The sequence below is a fragment of the Solea senegalensis genome, linkage group LG12, assembly GCF_019176455.1.
Source record: "Solea senegalensis isolate Sse05_10M linkage group LG12, IFAPA_SoseM_1, whole genome shotgun sequence".
NCBI classification, from domain to species: domain Eukaryota; kingdom Metazoa; phylum Chordata; class Actinopteri; order Pleuronectiformes; family Soleidae; genus Solea; species Solea senegalensis.
In genome coordinates, this window is record NC_058032.1 from 23,263,542 (window position 1) to 23,283,731 (window position 20,190).

The 20,190-nt window shown below is 39.5% G+C and overlaps 1 protein-coding gene across 1 annotated transcript in view; it reads right to left on the reverse strand.

Annotated features, from left to right (window-relative positions):
• Positions 1-952: 952 nt before the first annotated feature.
• LOC122778549 (polycomb group RING finger protein 3) overlaps positions 953-20,190 on the reverse strand; it is a 42,730-nt gene continuing 23,492 nt past the window's right edge. Inside the window, exons 4-10 of the mRNA XM_044040552.1 lie at positions 19,311-19,407; positions 16,600-16,655; positions 15,722-15,829; positions 8,708-8,796; positions 4,986-5,123; positions 2,045-2,125; positions 953-1,523 (exon numbers count right to left, since the gene is read on the reverse strand). Coding sequence (XP_043896487.1) covers positions 1,476-1,523; positions 2,045-2,125; positions 4,986-5,123; positions 8,708-8,796; positions 15,722-15,829; positions 16,600-16,655; positions 19,311-19,407 — 617 coding nt within the window. The 3' untranslated portion in view covers positions 953-1,475. The remainder of the gene's footprint in view (positions 1,524-2,044; positions 2,126-4,985; positions 5,124-8,707; positions 8,797-15,721; positions 15,830-16,599; positions 16,656-19,310; positions 19,408-20,190) is intronic.

Genomic DNA, 20,190 nt, shown 5'->3' on the forward strand with positions numbered 1-20,190 from the left:
AGCCAGAATCCGACTTATTAGTGGAGGTTACACACTTACTACACCACATTTTAGCCTGTGGAAGCTATTAATGCTAAAAAAATGTTGAGTTTTTTTAATGCTAAATACACATTTCCTGTATTTTCTGGTTGTGTTCCAATGAAAAGTGTGTGAGTGAAAAATCTAATGGTGGCCAAAGATTTTTGCACAGCACTCACTGAATTTTGCTTTTCCGTAGGACGTAATCACCCTCGTAATCAGAAAACTGTGACAAACATTGACTGGAAACGCGGTTAATCTTAGTGTTCGCCTGCGCCGACGCTACACAACCAAAGTGGAAACATGAGGACGGATAATAACAAAAATAACAATAATAATAATAATAATAATAATTCAATTTTGTTTTGCACAAATATCGCAGACGTGAATGTTGTGGGTGAGATAGAATCTTGTAATGCTATGAACGCAATGTAACACACACACACATTTTTACACACACACTCACACACACAAATGGCAAAGGATGTGATATCTGTCTCGTGTCTTGGTCAAGACAACATAAAGATGCTTTTCATATACTTTGATACTGATATCGAGTCTGTCACGTATAGATTTGAGCACTTCTGTGATCCATCATCATCTGTTCTCTCTCTTTTTGTTTTTTTTTAATAACAGTCTAAAGTCTCTCTCTCTCTCTCTGTGTGTGTACTGACACTTTATGTACAATATTGGTATATAGAACATAAATTACTACACAATTTTTTTTAAGCCTATTCACAATTGACAATCATCGTTAGGAGAAAGAAAACTGGACAAAGCAAAACAAAATGAAATGAAATGAGAAGAAAAACAAAAAAAAGGGGGGAATTCAGAGACAATTTACTTGATAAACAGTGTAAAAAAAAAAGGGTGTTTCATCTTCCTCAGACTTCCTTTGCTCCCAAGTGTTTAAAAGTAAGTAAAAAAAAACGTAATCTGCAAATCTGGTGATTCCCGACATCGTGTTTGCGTGTAAACAGAGCACCAGTAGTGTCTTGGTTCCATGTGTCTCTTCTGTACAAAAGTATAAATATATGATTTCTCTCCATTTTTTTTTTTTGCTTTGTTCACATATCTAGGATGTAGCGGACACACAAATAAAAAAAAAGAAGGAAAAGAAAGAAAAAGAGATGGTTGTTTTTGTTCCTAAAAACACACCAGTGATGCAGTTTCTGTGCTGGAAGTTGCCAGTTTAGTTTACTTTAGTTTTGATTTTCTTTGTTTCCCCCGCGTTAAATCCCCGATTTGCTGGCTTTTGCTGATCTGTTGTGTTTTTTGTTACCGACGGGCATTTGCTTGGTATTGATCGTTGATCGTCTTTGCATAAATTAAGAAGAAGAAGAAGAAGAAAAAAAGGATTGGGCACAGTCTGCAGCCACCTCACAAGAACAAGAACAAAAAAACTAAAAAAAAAATTAAAAAAGGGGAGAAAAAAACAACCGTTGTGTCCGTTTTAGCTACAGCAGATCCATCTTAGGTCTGTAATGAAGCAGGAGAGGGGATTTCTGAAAAGGGAAGAACAAAAACAACCTCAGAAACTTTACTAAAATCCTTTTAAAAACAGAAATTTACTCCAAACTTTTACTAAAATCCTTTTATAAACAGAAATTTACTCCAAAACTTTACTAAAATCCTTTTATAAACCAAAATTAACTCCAAAACTTTACTAAAATCCTTTTATAAACAGAAATTTACTCCAAACTTTTACTAAAATCCTTTTATAAACAGAAATGAACCCCAAAACTTTACTAAAATCCTTTTATAAACGGAAATTTACTCCAAAACTTTACTAAAATCCTTTTAGAATGATGATGCCTGTCACTTCCTGTGTGCACCGTGGGAGTGTCGCCCGGCAACATGACATCGAAACACTGCTACAAGTGCATCCAGGATTATTGATCACCGTTTTTATTATTCGTCAAGTTAAACTTTAGTTTCAATTAGTGACTGCAACCAAGGTGGGAGGAGCTTGGTGAAGGTCACCTCCCACTAAGAGCTAGCAACAACATTAGTGCACATCATTTACCTTAAATCTCCATCTTGTCACAACAACGAATTTCAAAGTGTGGTCCTTGCCCAAGATTTCCTCATTGCATAAAATGTCCAGCTGAGAATAAATAAATCACAACAAAAAGAAAGAAAGAAGAGGATAATTAATGATTAACGAAGAAGCCGGAGGTGTTTTAGGAACATCTTCTCTCGCAGCAGCAGCAGCAGCAGCACGTGGTCTCTCCTCAGACCACGTAAACAGACCGACAAACTCTACGGCTCGAGGCCACTTGAAGCCTGATTACTGCAGGCTGCGTGTGAGTGTAATGATGCAGATGTATAAGCAGCTCTGCTCTCATCTTTGAGTATAAACTGCTCAGAGGAAGCTGGAGGACAGACACAGGATTTGTTTTGACGTGGAGAAGCTCCTGCAGCAGCAGCAGCAGCTCGGCATCTTGGGAGAAAAAGTGGAGCTCGATACTAAGCGCGAGGGCCGCCGCGCCAAATCTACCTCCCCTCCTGTGAAGTCAACATTGATATTCTGCTGAGCAGCGCCTCACATCTGCATCTGTCAATCAATACTGAGAGAGAGCGAGAGAGAGAGGGAGAGGGGAGATGGAGACAAACACAGCCACAGCGCCACCTGCTGTCTGTCGGTGATTGAAAAACCTGGAGGCGAGCTGTGATCGGCACAGACGCCGCCTGGGTTTTTGTGATTAGAGAGATAATCAAACACAATCCACAGGGGGAAATAACTGAAAAGCTGCTTGTGATTCTTAATCCTCACAGAAAATGTGAGGATTTTTGTGTCGAAATAGAACAAACTTTGGTGGAAAAACAATAATAATCACATTGGAAAAACACCTATTTTTACAAAATAAGCTGTTTCAATTTGGTTTTAAGGGGTTTCTTGACTATTTCCTGCCATTTTAAAGCTGTGATGTACACAGGTGTTTATATTTCTACTATATATATCTAGGTCCAAATTCTTTTGCTCACTCTTGTACAGTATTTGCTTTTTTCCTTGATTTAATCTGCAGTTTTTGTTACTGTGATAGTATTGCACCAAAAACACCATCACAAATCTTTTGTTTCTCTATATAAAACTGATTCTAATCACATTAGGGAAGACGTGAAAGGATTATCTTCAGGACAGAAATGATTGGAAAAGGTAAATCTGAGAGATTAGAGAGATTTACATGAAAAGAAGTCAAATTTTCTCACATTTTTGAGAAAAACTACAGCTCGACCTCCACGGGAATCTTTAATTAATCAGAATTAATCAAATGAAGAAGAGCATACCGGGCTTTTTTTAACATATGACTGAGTTTTTGTGTAAAATAACTAAATTGTTTGTGTTAAATTTAGAGATTTGTGGTTTTCACATCACAAACTGCACTAAAATCTGAAGTTCTGCACCAAATTCAAGCACATTTTCATGCTTTTCCATGATATGAATACACAAACACTCCCAATGATTATTTCACTCTTTTTAAATCACGATAAAAGAGCTGGTATTATGCTATAAAGGCAAGGTTAACCTCTCCAACTTATTTTAATCAACTATTTAATAAGCAAAGTATTCAGTATAATAAATACTACTAATTATTTTAAGCATTTTATATAAAATCAAACCTTGAAAACACAACATTAAACCTGTGCGAACCTTGAAAAGTCTGATTTTAAAGTCACTTTAGAGGTTTAACTCATTTAACTGTGTTTTCTTTGATCCACTCCTTCATTTATACATGTGTTCACTTCCCGCCAGGGCATTTCGACGAGTGAAGGGTTAGCGCTGATGCTCGTTGTGACGCGGAACCGCGGCGTCTGATCGTCAATAGATTGCGAAACGAGAGTTGTCGAGGAGGACAGACGCCTGACAGCGCTGTGCTGCGATATAATGAACCTAATGAAGGCTTCCCACTCATCTCTGTGACAGCCAGTTCAAAAAATAACAGACAGAAAATAAGGGGAGGGGGGGAAATGCCAAGTAAGCGGCTGTGATGATTATTCATAGCATCTTGAAAAAATCCATCTGTCAAACGATCGCCCACCCTCCGTCCTGCCGCTGTGAACGAGGGCGGCGAGAGAAAATAAATCGAGGGGAAAAATGACAATATCTGTTATCTGCTAAATATGACAAACAAAGGGGACTCGTGTGTATGTGTGAGTCAGCGTGTGCACCGAGCTTTATGTAATTTCCTGTGAGGAACTCAAAAACTTTCTGGAAACCGGGAATTCAGAGATTTCTTCAGAAATGATAGAAATCTACGTTTTTTGTCTGTTTTCAATAATCAAGTGTCAGGATTTGACAGCAGGACAGCAGCAAAAGTGAAGGTCTCCAAGACCTTAGTGGAGACAGTGGACAGGGGAAGACGCTGGAGGTGACACAGGACCAAGATTAGAAATGAGAATATTCCAGGGAGGGACAGCTCAGGTAATAGAGTCAAGCTTGAGATGGTTTGGTCACATGCAGAGGAGGGACCGTGATGATTCTACTGGAGAAAAGGATGTTGACGGTGATGAAGACGAAGAAAGAAGAAGCTGAAAAAAGAAGATTGTACCTACATTTTTTGCCAAGCACAGACAGTTGTTGACAATTTAACTAGATTTAGCAACTTTTCAGATGCCTCTAATGAATGTTAATGAACTAACAACAAATCTAGAGACTTTCTGGACAAACTTTCGCTTCTTTATGAGGAAGAAAAGAAAAGTTCTGATGCATTTGACCGATTTGAGCCAGGCTGTCTGATTTTGTTTCCTCCTCTGCCTTATTTTCTTTTCTGTGTTTTTAAGATTGAGTTTCACTATTAATCTAAACACTCTTTCTTCTGTGAGAAAGAAAAATAAGAACTTTCCAACACAGCTTATAGAATAATAATCAAAAGGCACCGTTATAATGAATCTAATGAACGCTGCTGCTGCTGCTGCTGCTGCTGCTGCTTTTCCGGCCTGTTGGAGCGCGTTATTGTCTGTACCTCATTAAACGATGTCAGGTTAAGCTTTTTGGCGATGAACTTCTTGAGGTGGAGGACCGTGGCTTGTGCCGAACAGCGGATCCACTTGCGCTTGAGACCTCGGAGCTTGCTGCTGTTGCACTCCAAGCAGATGCTGACCTGTCGCGGGGACACAGTTAAATGCAGTTAAATACAGCAAAAATAGAGTTTCAACAGAGTTAAATCAGCCTCGTTTCTGGGGAAATGTTGTTATTTTTTAAGAATTAAGACACCAAGTGTGCCATAATGAGGTCTAAAAAATTACTTTACACTGTAATTAATTACCTGTACCTGTGTTTACAACCACTGTGTATTAAGTTAGTGTTAAATACAGATGTAAATTCACTGTCACTGATTTGTGTGTGTAAACATAAGAAACTCCATAGTATTTCTTCTTAAATTCAGCTGCATCAAGTAAAGGAAGACACTTAAATACATAATTTATTTGTGATAAGTACAAGTTTCTTAAATTTTTGCCAGTGTTTGTCTCATTTTTGACCTGTTTTTCATAGTTTTAAAGAACATTACAGTCTGGTTTTAAGTATTTTTACCCATTACCTCAGATTTTATTAATTTAATAATATTTACGCTGCTATTAGAGGACACAATGTGTATTGAAGTCGTTCTTTCAAACTACATATTGTGACCTGAGAAAAGACAAGATTATAAGATTACATTAAGATAAGTCTTAAGATTTTGGATATCATCACCGACCTTTCCTGGTTTTAAAGGCTGCTGCATTGATAATAATATTTATTACATTGAATACATTTGTGAAATACATTAAATATTATATTCACAACACATCTATAATTATTTGTGTTATAGCGGTCAATGTCATTATTTCTAGCACACGTAAATATCATTTATTTAACGTTAAAAAGCCAAATAAATAACCCAGATATAATCTGAAATTAAATGATATATGTATATATGGATGAGTGTTTTATCGTTTTAATGATGTTTTGAGTGCAAAAGAAAAGAACATTTTGAAGCTGTGAGTGTACGGCTGTATTCAGAGAATCATAAACGCTGCTACGTTAAAGCTTTTATTCCCGTATTTGTGGTGAAAACAGAGCTCTGAATTTACAGAAAGACAGAATGATGATGTAACTCCGGCGAGCACAGCACATCCCACTGAACCACTATTGTCTGTTTGTCTTTGGCTTATTGGCCCGTGCCCTTGTTTTCCCCCCTGAGGCGACACGGTCGGTGGTTCTGGCTGTCGACGGTTACAGGAGTCAGAATGCATTACTGCCACCGAGCCTCTGCAGCGAGGACGGCGCTCAGATTACTCCGGGTTTTCGGCTCAAACCTGGAAATGCTCTTTTGTTCTGGGATGAGAACTGGCAGTGCTTTAATGGATCTGCTTTTTCCAGTGGAGCTGGCAATCAGGGAGGCTCATAATGTGAAATAAAAGTCTCACGGGTGACGTGGACGCCGCGGCGGCTCTGCGGCAGCTCACTCACTTACTTACTTACCGCGCGGTACAGTAACGGCTTCGTTTACGGGGCTGCAGCTGCACACACATTCACAGCAGTGACTGATGCAACAGGGAGCCATATTAAGAAAATCATCATATAGACGGTTTGTGCCACGCAGAGACTTGTTCAGATAGTCGATGTGTTTTCTGTTGATGCGTGAGATTGGACTGCAGATAATCTGGCCTTCAGCGTTCATAAAAAAGTGATTAATAATTAAAAGCAGAGCAGGTTTCTCCAGTTTCTCCATTAAGCCCGAGAACTGCCGTAGTTTATTTAATCTACACACACAGATGTTATCTGAATTTGCGTGAACGTGTCATGAAAACTAATCTGAGAAACACTCCAGCAGCTTCAGGGTTCTGCTGACGAGGTAGATTTCTCGGATTAGCTGTGTGTTGTAATATTGTATAAACAAAATATTGAATACACAAAAACGTTGTGACTTTGCGACGTTTATCCAGTTTCTGAGAGCAAAAGTCGATAATTTGAAATAACTGGCGGATTATTAAATCATAAACGGCTGATGCTGCTCATTAATTGTCTCCCTCCACATTTAAGAACCTGAAAATCTCTTGATAATTTAGTCGTCGGTATAAATATCTGATAAAAATTAGTTTTCTCCATCACACCGATGTGAAAATCATTAAAAAAAAAGAAGCAGAGCACAACAAACCACAAAATACCCATAACAATTAAAATAAATCTGTCTTTACATAATCTTTAGGTTGTTTACAAACAGAAAAAACTGATTTTCCGCAGTAAAAGCGTTTGTATTCCTCACCTCACACACGCACACACGGTTACATTAGCGATTCTGAACACATTCTGAAGCGCTGCTGAATTTCTAAAGGTCGGGATCTTTCGGCCTCGTCGGGGCGAACTGTGAACTTCACCGCGTGACAGTGAGTGAGGAGCTGCTTCTTTTTCTTACGTGTCCTTAAAAAGACGTTTGTCTCGCTCCCGATAGTCTGTCCGGCGCGACTATCGCTCCACTATCGCTATCGTCTCTGCATTATTGATATCATTTCTGCACAGATGGAGAATGAGCCAGAATACAAATGATTTCCATTCTGAATGCATCCACCGCGGCGGCGCTGTGGCGTCTGAGTTTATCTATACAAATGAAACGTACACACGCATACAAAAAAGAGACAAAAGGAGGCCGTAATTGTAAAAGAGACTGGTGAGTCACATGGAGGCCGCGTTTCTGAAGACAATAATTGTCCCGACAATTATCACATATAGGATTTTTATTCACTTGTGCTTTTGTTCCTCGGGAACCGTTGATTATTTTATCCCGGTTTCCTTTCTTCCGATCTTCATAAAAGACATACTTAATTTGTATGCGTGTGGTTAAAGGGCCAGTTCACCTATAAAACACACTCTCACCTACTGTACCATTAGTGTTGTCTCAGTCACACGTGGATAATTACGCTGTGATTTACCGTGATTCTTTAATATCTTTAGATACGCAGACGATGTGATTATCTCCACATGAGGGAGGTTCATGTCTTCACTGCTCTTTGTTTGTTTGTTTTTGTGTCTCTGTCTGTTTCTGTGAGCAAGATTACACAACAACGACTAAACCACGGGGTGTCAAGCGTGCGGCCCGTGGGACAGAACCGGCCCACCAGAGCGTCCAAACAGGCCTGCGGGATGAATTTGTGGAAATGTCATATTATGCATTTTTTCAGTTGCAGATACCTGTGGCTATGTGTCAATAGCAAATTTAGGCATAATATTGTTGACATTTCAGGTTATTTTGCAAAAAAGATACTTCATTAAATGGAAAACATTGGAGTTCTTGTTGTTTATAAGTTATTATTTTACTGGTCTGGCCCAACTGAGATCAAATTAGCCCCTTAGTTAAATGAATTTGACACCAATGGACTAAACCAACCTTCTTTTTTACAAATATCACCTTGAATTCTGCTCATCCTGAAGAAATCTGACATATGTTAAAGTGCTAATATCTACGAAAAGGCAGAATTTGATGCGGCCTTAGCTACATTAGCAATAACAAGATGACACTACTCCAACAAAACCTAAAAAATCTGATAATTTAATGTTAACACAATGACCTGTAGCCCGACGTTTTCTCTTAATTGTGATGTGTTCAAGTTCTGCTCCAGAAACTGGATTATTATAGATTGAAATCGAATTGTATCTTCATGAGAGTATAAAACGTAGTCCACCTTGTCATGAAAATGTGAGGCTTACCTGCTCGTCACTACGGTGATAGTCGTTGTCCTCCTCTGGTTTCTCCTCTCCTGCCTCCTTATTGGCCGTCTCCTCTGATTTTGCATCGCCTATTCAGAGAGAAAAAAGGGTTTTTCAGTTCTCATAACGAACAAATTATGAATATTTGCTACTCGGAGGCGAGCGACAGCTCAAACATGACATGACATTTACACGTAATGGGCTAAAATATGACCACAAACATCAGTGTCTCCGACTGCTTTCACATTTTCTGTTTTCGTCCACTGAATGTCCGCACTCGAGCTTTTTTAATTGACTTAATTAATGAAAACAAGACAAGATGATGAGGATGGTGTGCACGTCAACAAATAAAACATGCTTGTTGTAGTTTTCTTGGAGCGACGGATATCTAGTCAGGACGAAAGATACTGAATCAGGGTGGTGTTACCATGTGCCATGTTGGATGTATACAAAAGCTACGAGCTATCAATTCTCTGTTGTCATTGTGTTAAGCCCCGCCTCTAGCAGGCCAGAATAAAAACACGCCTTTTCAGGAGACTCAGTGGATGGCAAAAACAATGTTGTTCTGTGGCATTAACCCAGGAGTTCCACTTCCTCTACGTAACCGTTAAAAACCCCATTAACAGCTACTTCTGAACTGTCCACAGCAGGTGTATTATTTCTTTATGGATTTCCAACGTCGGCCGCGATACTGTTATTATTGAACGCTTCGTTATAAAACATAGTTATCAGGCGCTGTGACAGAATCGCTGCACACACACAGAGAGGTATTGCTTTTCTGTAACCTTTAAAAACAAAGAAATCCAGTGGGTTCTATGTGGTTTCAATGGGTGTAATAACCTGGTGCGTGTGTGTGTGTGTGTGGACAGTTTACTGCTCAGACTCTAAATGTGATTGCGCTCTGTGACCGTTTTCCATTCGGGCTAACTGTCACCAATTCCACAGGGTATTTACTGGAAGAGGTCTGAGCTTGCTCTGGTGTCTCTGCGGTGATTGTCTCCAGAGTCGGGGCTCTGTTGATTGCTTGTCAGGAGGGGCTTGCACTCATTGTTGTGCCTCTCCTTCAAACAACCCCTCCACACACACACCACCAGCCCAGTATCTTAGCGACTCTGGAAAGAGCCATGACAGCCTGGTCGGTGTTAGAGTCTAAATCTGGTGATCCTTCACACTAAAATTAGAAGCTATGATGGTTTTGTATCGGTTTTACTTCAGTCCCTCTTTAAAGGAATCAGTAATATTGATCTAAAACCCATGGTTCTCAAACTATGGTACGTGTACCACCAGTGGTACGCGAGCTTCCTGTGGTGGTACTTGGAGGAAAATCAGAAATACTGTTCTACTGTGTGTACCAGGGTGTGTGATTGGAGTGGAGCTGAGGGATTAATATAATTCTAATTAAAACACCATATCTCTCGCTCCATCTTCATCTAATCTCACGATACCAGGGTGTGAAGTATACATGAGGAAGAGGAGGAGGATGAGAGAATAAGTCTGCCTCCTGTGAAAAGCTGTAGCTTTCAAACATTGCTCGGTCTATTTACAACACTGTATTTTAACATTGGTGATAATGAGGTGTTAGTGAGAGAGTTCAGTATTTTCTCAGGTGACACTTGGTATAAAAAGTTTTGAGAACCACTGATGTAAAAGATGAAATTAAAACAAGGGATTAAAAAAAGGGATTTACATTATTTTGATGTATTAAAGCAGCTGTTGTGATAAATTATGTGTAGAAAATAGTAATTAGTCAAAATATCACAATATGTATTGTATCATGATATGTATCATATCGTGACCAAGCCCTACTACAAATATCCATGGATATTTACATTCTAACTGCCATAAGAGAAATGTTCTCAAAATAATGCAGATGAGTTTGCCAAAAATTGCCAAAAATAAAGACAGTGAACAGGAAAAACAGAGTGTTTATCCGGTGTTACTTTTTCACTGATGCCACTTGTAGCCAAGGCCGATAAACGCCATAAAATATGGATGACAATTGACAGTACCATGTGTACGACTGGTTTTAATGTTTATTTGACAGTAAAAGTATCATCGTGTTCCACCAGAGACACCACAAAACGATATTATCACGATATTGAAGTCACGATTTGATCATGATGTTGTAAAATACAGCAAGCTTTGTTCACGGCGCCCTCTGCTGGACCGTGCTGTAATTACTTCACATGGTCTGATGTGCTTCTCTGACTATCAGATACTAAGTAATAGCCCTTGTAAAGGTCGTGGTAAACTTTGTCTGGAAAAACATCTGTAGCAGCAGCAATATAACAGTAATATGTGCAATATACGACCATAAATTCTGCAGTTTCCAGAGGGATAGTTTGTTTTATTGTATTTTATGGCATTTTATATTATTTAATTAGAGTGATTTTATAGTTTTCTTTGTTTCCGTATCATTTATTCTGTTTCTCGCCCTTTTTTTTTTTTACAGTGTTAACTGGAGAAGCAAAACTCGAGGGCACTCGTATCCTGGAGTCTTTCATGGCAGAGTCATTTGATGTGGGAGTGACTGACAATTAAACCGATTCCCATTGGTCAAAAATTTGACCAATGGGAATGTGGAACTGGTTTTATTCGGTTTTACAATGTGATATGGGTATAAAACATAAACCTGCAGACTGACAGGTTAATGATGGATGGGACTCCTCATATTTAATCAAATCACAAAGGATTCTAAAATAACATTTTCAGACAGAAGGCTGAAAATGTCTGAACTCCAGTGCATGAGACGTAGTGAGAGTCATACAGGGTTCACAGCGTGGTGAAGTAATATTAGCAGTTAATGAGATGCATTCAAAGACCCTGGTAAATTTCTTCACTTTTGCAGGATCTACAACAGAAGTCTCAAACTCGTTGGCCCAATCAATCTCATGTGAACCACCACAAGTTATTTAGGTCTTTTTAACTATATATTGTTCCATATCAAAAGGAACACTTTTTTTAAATGTAATTCTGCCACAAATATTATAATAATAATAATAATAATAATAATAATAATAATAATAACATTAGTATTATTATATAATTTATTATTATTGTTATTGAATATGAATATCTTGATATAATTCCAAGCTTATATTGGTCACTCTTACTGAACAAATGTTTTCTTCCACCAATCTGCCTGACTTTTTTTACACTCATTGGCACCAAGGTCATTTGAGTTTAAGACCCTTGATCTGCAGCTTTTTGAGCTCAGAAGAATAGCTTTAAGATGCATTCAAGAAACATTGTAAATCCATCACTACTTCAAGCACACATGCAGTTTACTAAAAACATAATTAACTGATTCTAATGATTCAGAAAACAGCTGCTATACAAGTCACTAGTTTATGTCTTTGTGTCGCGATTAAAACCACGTCACGATGACCCCACCCACGTTGTCATGGAAAACAAAGTGACATCGAGTCAACTAGTGCTAGAACTACATAATGGAAAAGCACTAAAATACTCACTCCCATTCCTAGAGCTTATAAAACTGCACTCGGCAGACTCATCGTGTCTTAGGAAAGCAAGCAATTTAGAGAAAATTAGCCGTGTGCGATGATGGGAAGCATGTTTTTGTTTCAGAATGAGAAGTGCATAGAGGTTAGATTAACAGTTTGATGTTTGTCTGAAGTGGCACCGTTAGTTGAACGATGAGTGATACGATGGGATGTTTCAGAACTGACGCAGAGTGAGTAAATCTGTAATCACAGCATGTCTTAAAACGTTAATGTTTCTGCTCGTGTCCATTCACTGCAACTATAATAAGAAACGCAGTGCAGTCTGAGTGGGTGGCAGGTCATAAAGACAGGCTTTTCACCAAATGACCATTTTCATATTCAGCTTTCTGTTTGTGCATCATCATCAAATCTCACTCAAACTGTAGGTCGGTGATTTCTCTGTACTCCATGTGGGCTGAGTGAGCTCGTTAAAAATAAATACCAATAAGAGTTTTTATTTTCAACAAATGCATAATGTTTATGATTAATTTGTTTCTTTGTTTTTTTAAAAAAATGCTTTGCAGATTGTTGCATTTATGAGGATGGATTACTCTGGACAATTTATAAATAATATATGTTGCAAACTTTGGTTTGTGTCTTACAAAGGCAACGGCTTGCTTTAAAGTTATGAAATAGATAAAACATTTATTCCGTTTTTGCATTTGTTTTGTTTTCTAGATATTCACAGGCCTCAAATGTATCTTATGCCAGTTAATGAAAAAGAAAATGTTGTGGAAATGCTGCACAACGACCAACAGATGACCCATCTCACCGCCTCCATCACTCCTGTCAGTTACTGCCATCATGCAGACACTCTACAGACATTTACATTTGTAAAAACATTGACAAGTCCTTTATTCCCCGTGCAATATCCACCCTGAACAAAATAGAACAGCAATCACACTGCACATGATTGTATCTGTCGTTGACGCTCTTTTATCCTTGTTTTCTATTTGACTGTTTTTACCTTGTGACCTACCTACTTACCTACCTACACACCGACCTACTGATACATCTACCTTCCTACCTACACACCTACCTACCGATACATCTATCTACCTACCAACCTGCCTACCTACACACGTATCTATCTTCCTACCTACACACCTATCTATCTTCCTACCTACCTACACACCTACCTACCTTTCTACCAACCTACCTAACTCACCTACCTACTACACACCTACCTACCTACACACCTACCTACCTCCCTACCAACCTACACATCTATCTACCTTCCTACCAGCCTACATATCTATCTACCTTCCTACCAACCTACCTGCCCTGCCTACACACCTACCTACCTACCTACAGCCATACCAACCTACCTACCTACCTACATCTATCCAACTTCCTACCATCCTACCCCTGCCTACCTGCCTGCACCTACCTGCCTGCAGCCCTAGCCCTACCAACCTACCTACCTACCTACACATCTATCCAACTTCCTATCAACCTACCAACCTACCTTCCTTCCTACCAACCTACCTACTACACATCTATCTACCTTCCTCCAACCTACCTACATCTATCTACCTTCCTACCAGCCTACATATCTATCTACCTTCCTACCAACCTACCTACCTACACACCTACCTATCTACATCCCTACCAACCTACCTACACATCTATCCAACTTCCTACCATCCTACCTTCCTACCAACCTACCTACCTACACATCCATCTACCTTCCTACCAACCAACCTACCTACATCCCTACCAACCTACCTACACATCTACCGACCTACCTACACATCCACCTACCTACCTACCTACCTACCAACTTACTATGCTATGAATAGTAATTGCAACATCATTAAAAGTTTAAATAAGAGTATATAGAACTGACTGTGGCCAGAAAATACACAGAAAACAGGAAACTAACACAGTCTTACTTTTCCCTCAGATGTTATTTGCTTTTAAAACAATTCAAGCAAATGAAGGTGAAATGCAGTTCACAACTACCCGGGTTTCTACCTCTGCTGACATCTGTGCAAATGATCCTTAAAATGTGTTTGTGTATGAACACGAATGCATGTACACACGCGTGCGTGTGTGTGTGTGTGTGTGTGTGTGTATATGTGGCTAAAACAGACTTCAAGCAACGTGGCAAAGGAAGCCGGAGAGCATTTCCATTTCCATTTCCATTTGAGCCTTAATTACCAAAATCAGAGAGGGGGGATTAAGCGAGCGATTAGGCCTGCCAGCACGACAGCCCTCTGGGCACAGATTCACACCAACCCTCGCAAGCAAAGTGCTCTGGAAAAGCTGTTGTGCACAGTAAACGGGGCAGCGACTCATTGTGATTCTGACTGAACTGCTTTCATCTCCACTGCTTAACGGCAGTCACTGCTACTGTGTGGTCACACTTCTCGTGGTAGTGATGACTTTATGTCCTTAAACAGTGCAGTGACAAGAACAAGGGGACGACAGGCCGTGGTGAGCGTTAGGGCTGTTACTTTTTTCCCAAAATCGAGTTCAAACCTATTCCTTCAAAGATATTCTGAAATTCAACACTATTTATTACACTTACTAGGGCTGTGCAATCAATCCAAACCAGTGTTTATATTAATATAATAAGCCCCAAAACAAACTGATTTATTCTGAAAATAACGCTTTTAATGTTTTAACACTGTCTGACTTCTGGTCATGCTCGTCATCTGGCAAATCCATTTCATCCGTTTGAATTAATCGTGATTATCATGTTTCCCGTAATCAAGCACAATTAACACTTATAATCAAATGAACATTGTTGTTTACACGTTACACTGCCCGTCACTGACACTGCTAGCCGGTAAACTAACAGCTAAGCTAACAGGTGAGTCATCAGATTTGTTCTTTTCTCTCTCATCTACAGCAAAAACAAAAAACAAAAAAAACCTCCATACCCCACTTTTCAGACACTTAAATGTCACAACTGTCAGCTCATGAGGAACGTTTACTTGTTTCCTTTTTCCACATCAAATCTTAAGGTTAAGAATTTGACCATTTTCCAGTTCAAAACATGAACGCAAACCCCCTTGGGCTAGCCACTGTTAGCTATATCATTTCGAAAACAACAGTATACATGCTATCTTTCTCAAACAGGTAGCATAGCATCATGTCTGCTAATAAAAATGTAGCCGCACTGTGTGAACGACCGATTTAAAGTGCAACAAATAAGGCAGAAATGCAATAAACTGTAAAAGTAGTCAAGTGTTTTTACTACTGACGTGAGTGGCAGCCATCTTGGAATCCTATATCGGGTTTTGTGGTATTGCTCTGACTTTCCGAGTTGGAAAAATGCGTTCGAGTTAGTTAATAGTTCCAACTACACCACCAAGTACCACCAGAGGAAGCTCGCGTACCCCCGGTGGTACACGTACCACAGTTTGAGAACGTGTTTCTCGGACTTCCAGATAAAAGGCATAAACCGCCCTTCGGTGATGGTAAACCTGGTGTGTGAGGGGAAAAACAACTATAGCGGTAGCAGCAGCAGATGAAGAGTGAGGCGTGAACACTGTGGTCGTACCATTGCGTTGATCTAGATGAGTCTTGATGTTGCACAGCTCTCCTTTAATGTCTCCAGGCACCTCCATCCCTAACTTCTGATAGAACTCCCTCTGCTTCTTTATCTCCGCTGCACAGGAGGAGAGAAAAAAAATAATAAGACGCTGCCGTGTCTTTTACTCAAGGTCACTACTGTCACCACACTTTCAAAGCTCAATGGAGTGTGTGATTGTGTGTGTGTGTATTCTGGGTTCATCCATGAATAAAAGAATATTTCCTTGCATTTTTAAAGTGATGCCTACACACACAGTGACAACAGACACATTCAAATGTTAAGTATAAGGCTATAAGATGTGGCAGTTTTCCATTATACAGCACTTCTCGACTCGCTTTGGTATCAGTTACGCCGTTTTCCATTTCTTCATAGTCCCTCCTCAGCGTGGGCGGGGTCGCCATAGCAACAGCAACACGTGACTTGTAAAGCAGGTTTTTTTGGGTGCAACTGAATCATTAGAATCAGTTGATTCAAAAGATTTGCACACAGAGTCGGTCAGTACTTCCTGCATGATGGAGCTAAAATACCACTGAACATGGTTGTGATTAGGCTCACGATCGCCGGCACACCAGACTCCTCAAGTTAGACATTTCCTTTGCTAAATATTGGAGATTAACACATGTTTTCAGGGATGTTCTTTTTAACTGATCTGCAGTTCGTCTTTGTGTGCTTTGATTTGAATTTCACGACGTTTCTTGAATGCACCTTGAAGCTATTCGTCTGAGCTCAACACGCCGTCGACCAGGGGTCTTAAACTGATCGACTGATTGAGGAAAGATCAGTAATAGAGAGACACATGAATTTACTTCTATTCATGAAACAAACGAAAAACAAGTGACACTTACCCTCTTGAAGTCCCGGTACCAGTTTGTAGACAATGTCTTGCATTGTTCTGTCATGGCTTTAAAAAAAAGGAAAAGGAAAATAATTAGTTACCGTATTAGTTTAACAGAACAAATACTATGACTTCTTTGTAAATGATTATATGAGAAATGCAAAATGAATCGTTTGTCTCGTGAAAATTGCAGAAGATGAAGAGGTAATTAGAATGTGCTGCACATGTGACCCAGGGTCATGTGAATCATATTTTACTATTCCAAACCTTACATTAGCACACAGAGTAGTGATTTATCTTTTTTCAACATGAACCACGTGACAACTTTAGACATCTGTGAAAACCTTGTGTCTTTTATGCAGAAAATATGTCAAATGTGTCATAATCTAAGCGGCTGCAGGAGAGCAGCGTATGCTCCGACACTGCCGAGAGTTAAATAGTTCCCTTTCCCTGTTTGCCAGCGCTAGTGACGCAGGTGCGCCGGGTGGACTCCAGGTCTCCCTTCACCGTGACGCCGCGTTGAGGCGACCAGCTGTGGCAGCCGGACACGGCGTGTTGACTTTGCTCCAGTGATACAGAAACAGGAAAATCAAACAGAATGTGGAGGCCAGGACCGGCTGCAGCAGTGAACTACTGACCCCTGGTGGACACAGGTGGTATTACGTGTTTAATGTGACGTTTAAAGGGACGCAGTTTGTGTTGTGTTTTGACGTTTAATCACCTGTGGTTGGCAGGAAGTATTTGTGCCAAAGAGTGGGTCGGGACCCACAGATGAGCCACAGGGGGGCTTTTGTTGGGTCCCCACACAAATTTGAAGAGTTGTCTGACGTTTTAGTTGTGTGCAATGTGTAAATGTTTTCAATAACGTGCATAAAATGTAGTTTTCATGTTCGTTAAAAGTCAACATGGAGGAAAATGACTATTACGCCACTTCATTTCCTCTAACTATCTTTGTTACTTGTTACTACCAAATAAAATCAGAAGAAGAAGAGTTGATATTATGGTCTGTATATATGTAGAGTTTAGTTTTCACCTATTCGCTTCTGGATTTGGGTTAAGTGTATTTGCTCAAGGACACATGGAGACTTAGCAGAGGCAGGAATTGAAACCACAACCTTCCCGTTGAAAGACAACTCGCTGTGCCACTGAGCCACCATGGCGCCACCCTAACACCTCACTTTTTTAATACTTTTACTAAAGTAATATCAGAAAAATGTCATTTTCTGGTAACAGTAGCACAAGTTTGGGAAACGCTTGCTTCAGGTTTCATCTATAAGCTTCTGGCGAGTCTGAAATGTGGACAAACGAGGGTTTTTCCATATCAATTACAACTTCTGGAGAGAGGAAACAAGAAACATATGTTGGTGGCGATGGAGCGGCACCAGATTTAAATGATGCTCCTTCTGTCTGAGAGCCCTGTGTGTATGTGCGTGTGTCGAGTTTAACACCTATCTGGTTCGTGTAGCAGACTCAGACCTGCAGGCTGACAGGGAGAACTCCGTGGATATGGAGCAGATTAAGCATCGGCTGCAGCTAACGAGGTCTAAACTGCACACGTGTTCCGTCTGAACGAGCTCGCTGAAAAGCGAACTTCCTCCACGTGAAGGAACGTGAACGTGAACATTAGGCAACATGAACTCCGACAGATATCACACTCACTCACACACACACACACACACACACAAATAACTAAACTGTGCCGGCAATTGTAGTCGTTCCCTCGTGAAGTGTGTTGTCACTGCTTTTGCTGGAAACGCTCCATTTAAAGCACATTAGCTCTTTATGTGTGTGGAAACTGGGGCTGATGGGAAACATCATTAGGGATTTTGAAGGCTTTTAAAAACAAAACAAATGCCTAAGAGACGACGGACAACTCACATCTGCTCAAAAGAAACCCCTCAATCTGACACTTAATCCTGCCAATCTTAAATGGCTTTAATCTACTGCATTTTCACATATAGACATGTAGACTCAGCCCCTGCTTTAAAGCTGTAGTATGTAAGTGCTTCACTTGATGTCAAACCAGACAGAAAAAAACACTTTAAAATTAAAATGTATGTCACAACTGGCAGGAAAACATTTAAAAAGAGCAAACAAAACTGTCTGATAATTAATGGATTCACTCGACCACTAACCATGAGTGAAAGAAATTCATAAATTCATCATAAATTCTGCCAGGGAACATATGAGCTTATGAGCACAAGTGTCTCAGACATGTACAGTTACTGCATAGCTCCCATGTGGTGCATAATCCATAGTTTTCAGAGCTGCGAACACTCGCGTTGTCGTCTTTATCTGCAGACCAACTGAATTGTAAATGGACTGGGGTTATAAATACTGTTGTCTTCAGTTGTTTATGCATTTATGCAGCAGCAGAGCGTCCATTTTTAAACACAGAGAGAAAGACCACTCCAGAGCAGCTTCTCTGAGTTTCTGAGTGTCTCTGAGTCTGAAACAGAACACAGACCTGAAGCTTTTTCACTCTGCAGTGGTTTGTTGTTGTTGTTGTTGTTGTTGTTACTGGCAGCGAGAGATGAAACTCCCAGAGGCAGGTGTGTGTGTGTGTGTGTGTGTGTTCAAACCTATCTTTGTAAGGACATTTTGGATGCTCCACACAACTTTAACAGGTTTTTTTGAGGATTAAGAACTGGATTTAGGGTTAGAATAGGTTTTAGGTTGTGTGTGTGTGTGTGTGTGTGTGTCAGTGTTTCTCTCACTTACCCGATATACTGCAGTGGATGACTCTGATGAATAACAATCCTACACGTGGGACACGTGTTGTTTTCCTCCAGATATTTCACTAGACAGCTTCTGCAGACTGGAGACACACACACACACACACATATGGTTATGTATAAATTCAGCCTGGTTTTTACTCTGTACTGTTTTTAGACAAAGTCCGATTCAGCAGAAAAATGGGTTGTAAAGTTGTACAACTGCAGCTGAATCATGTTCCTGATAATTATAGACTTTTCTGAAGATTATTATTATCATTATTATCATTACGAGGAAATCCAACTTCCCAAAAATAAAAAGTGAACCAAACGTTGCAAAAGCAACTGAAATATAAAAGTTCTTTAAAGCTCATCATCAAATATTCTTCCACACAAACGTCTGAAAACAGCTTTGGAAGCATCATTAACCAAAGTAGACTGATTAATCGGGGTCAATATTTGGTATTTTCTATACAAAGCATTGACCAGTTACTGTTTATTAATCAGGCACCTATTTACTAATGACATATTTCTGCACAGAGTATCATATACTTTCTAATTCTTACTAAATGACTTGATAAAAATCACAATATTTTTAAATCGCGGCCGACGACACGTTAAATATAGAATTTTGTCTTAAAAAATGGAAGATTTGACCGTATTTTTGAATTATTTTTTTATAATTTTGAATACAATATGCAAATCCTAAAAAGTAAGTAAGAGTAAAGATGCTCGCGGAGATGTAACTATTTTAATGACATGGAAAACGATCTCTACTCATTTATTTACCCTGTAATAAGTCAGAAGTTGTTGGTTTTTTTTACCTTTTTAATTCACGCTTATAAAAATCTGTCAGCTGCATCAGATTTTCAAATCCAGCCTGACAA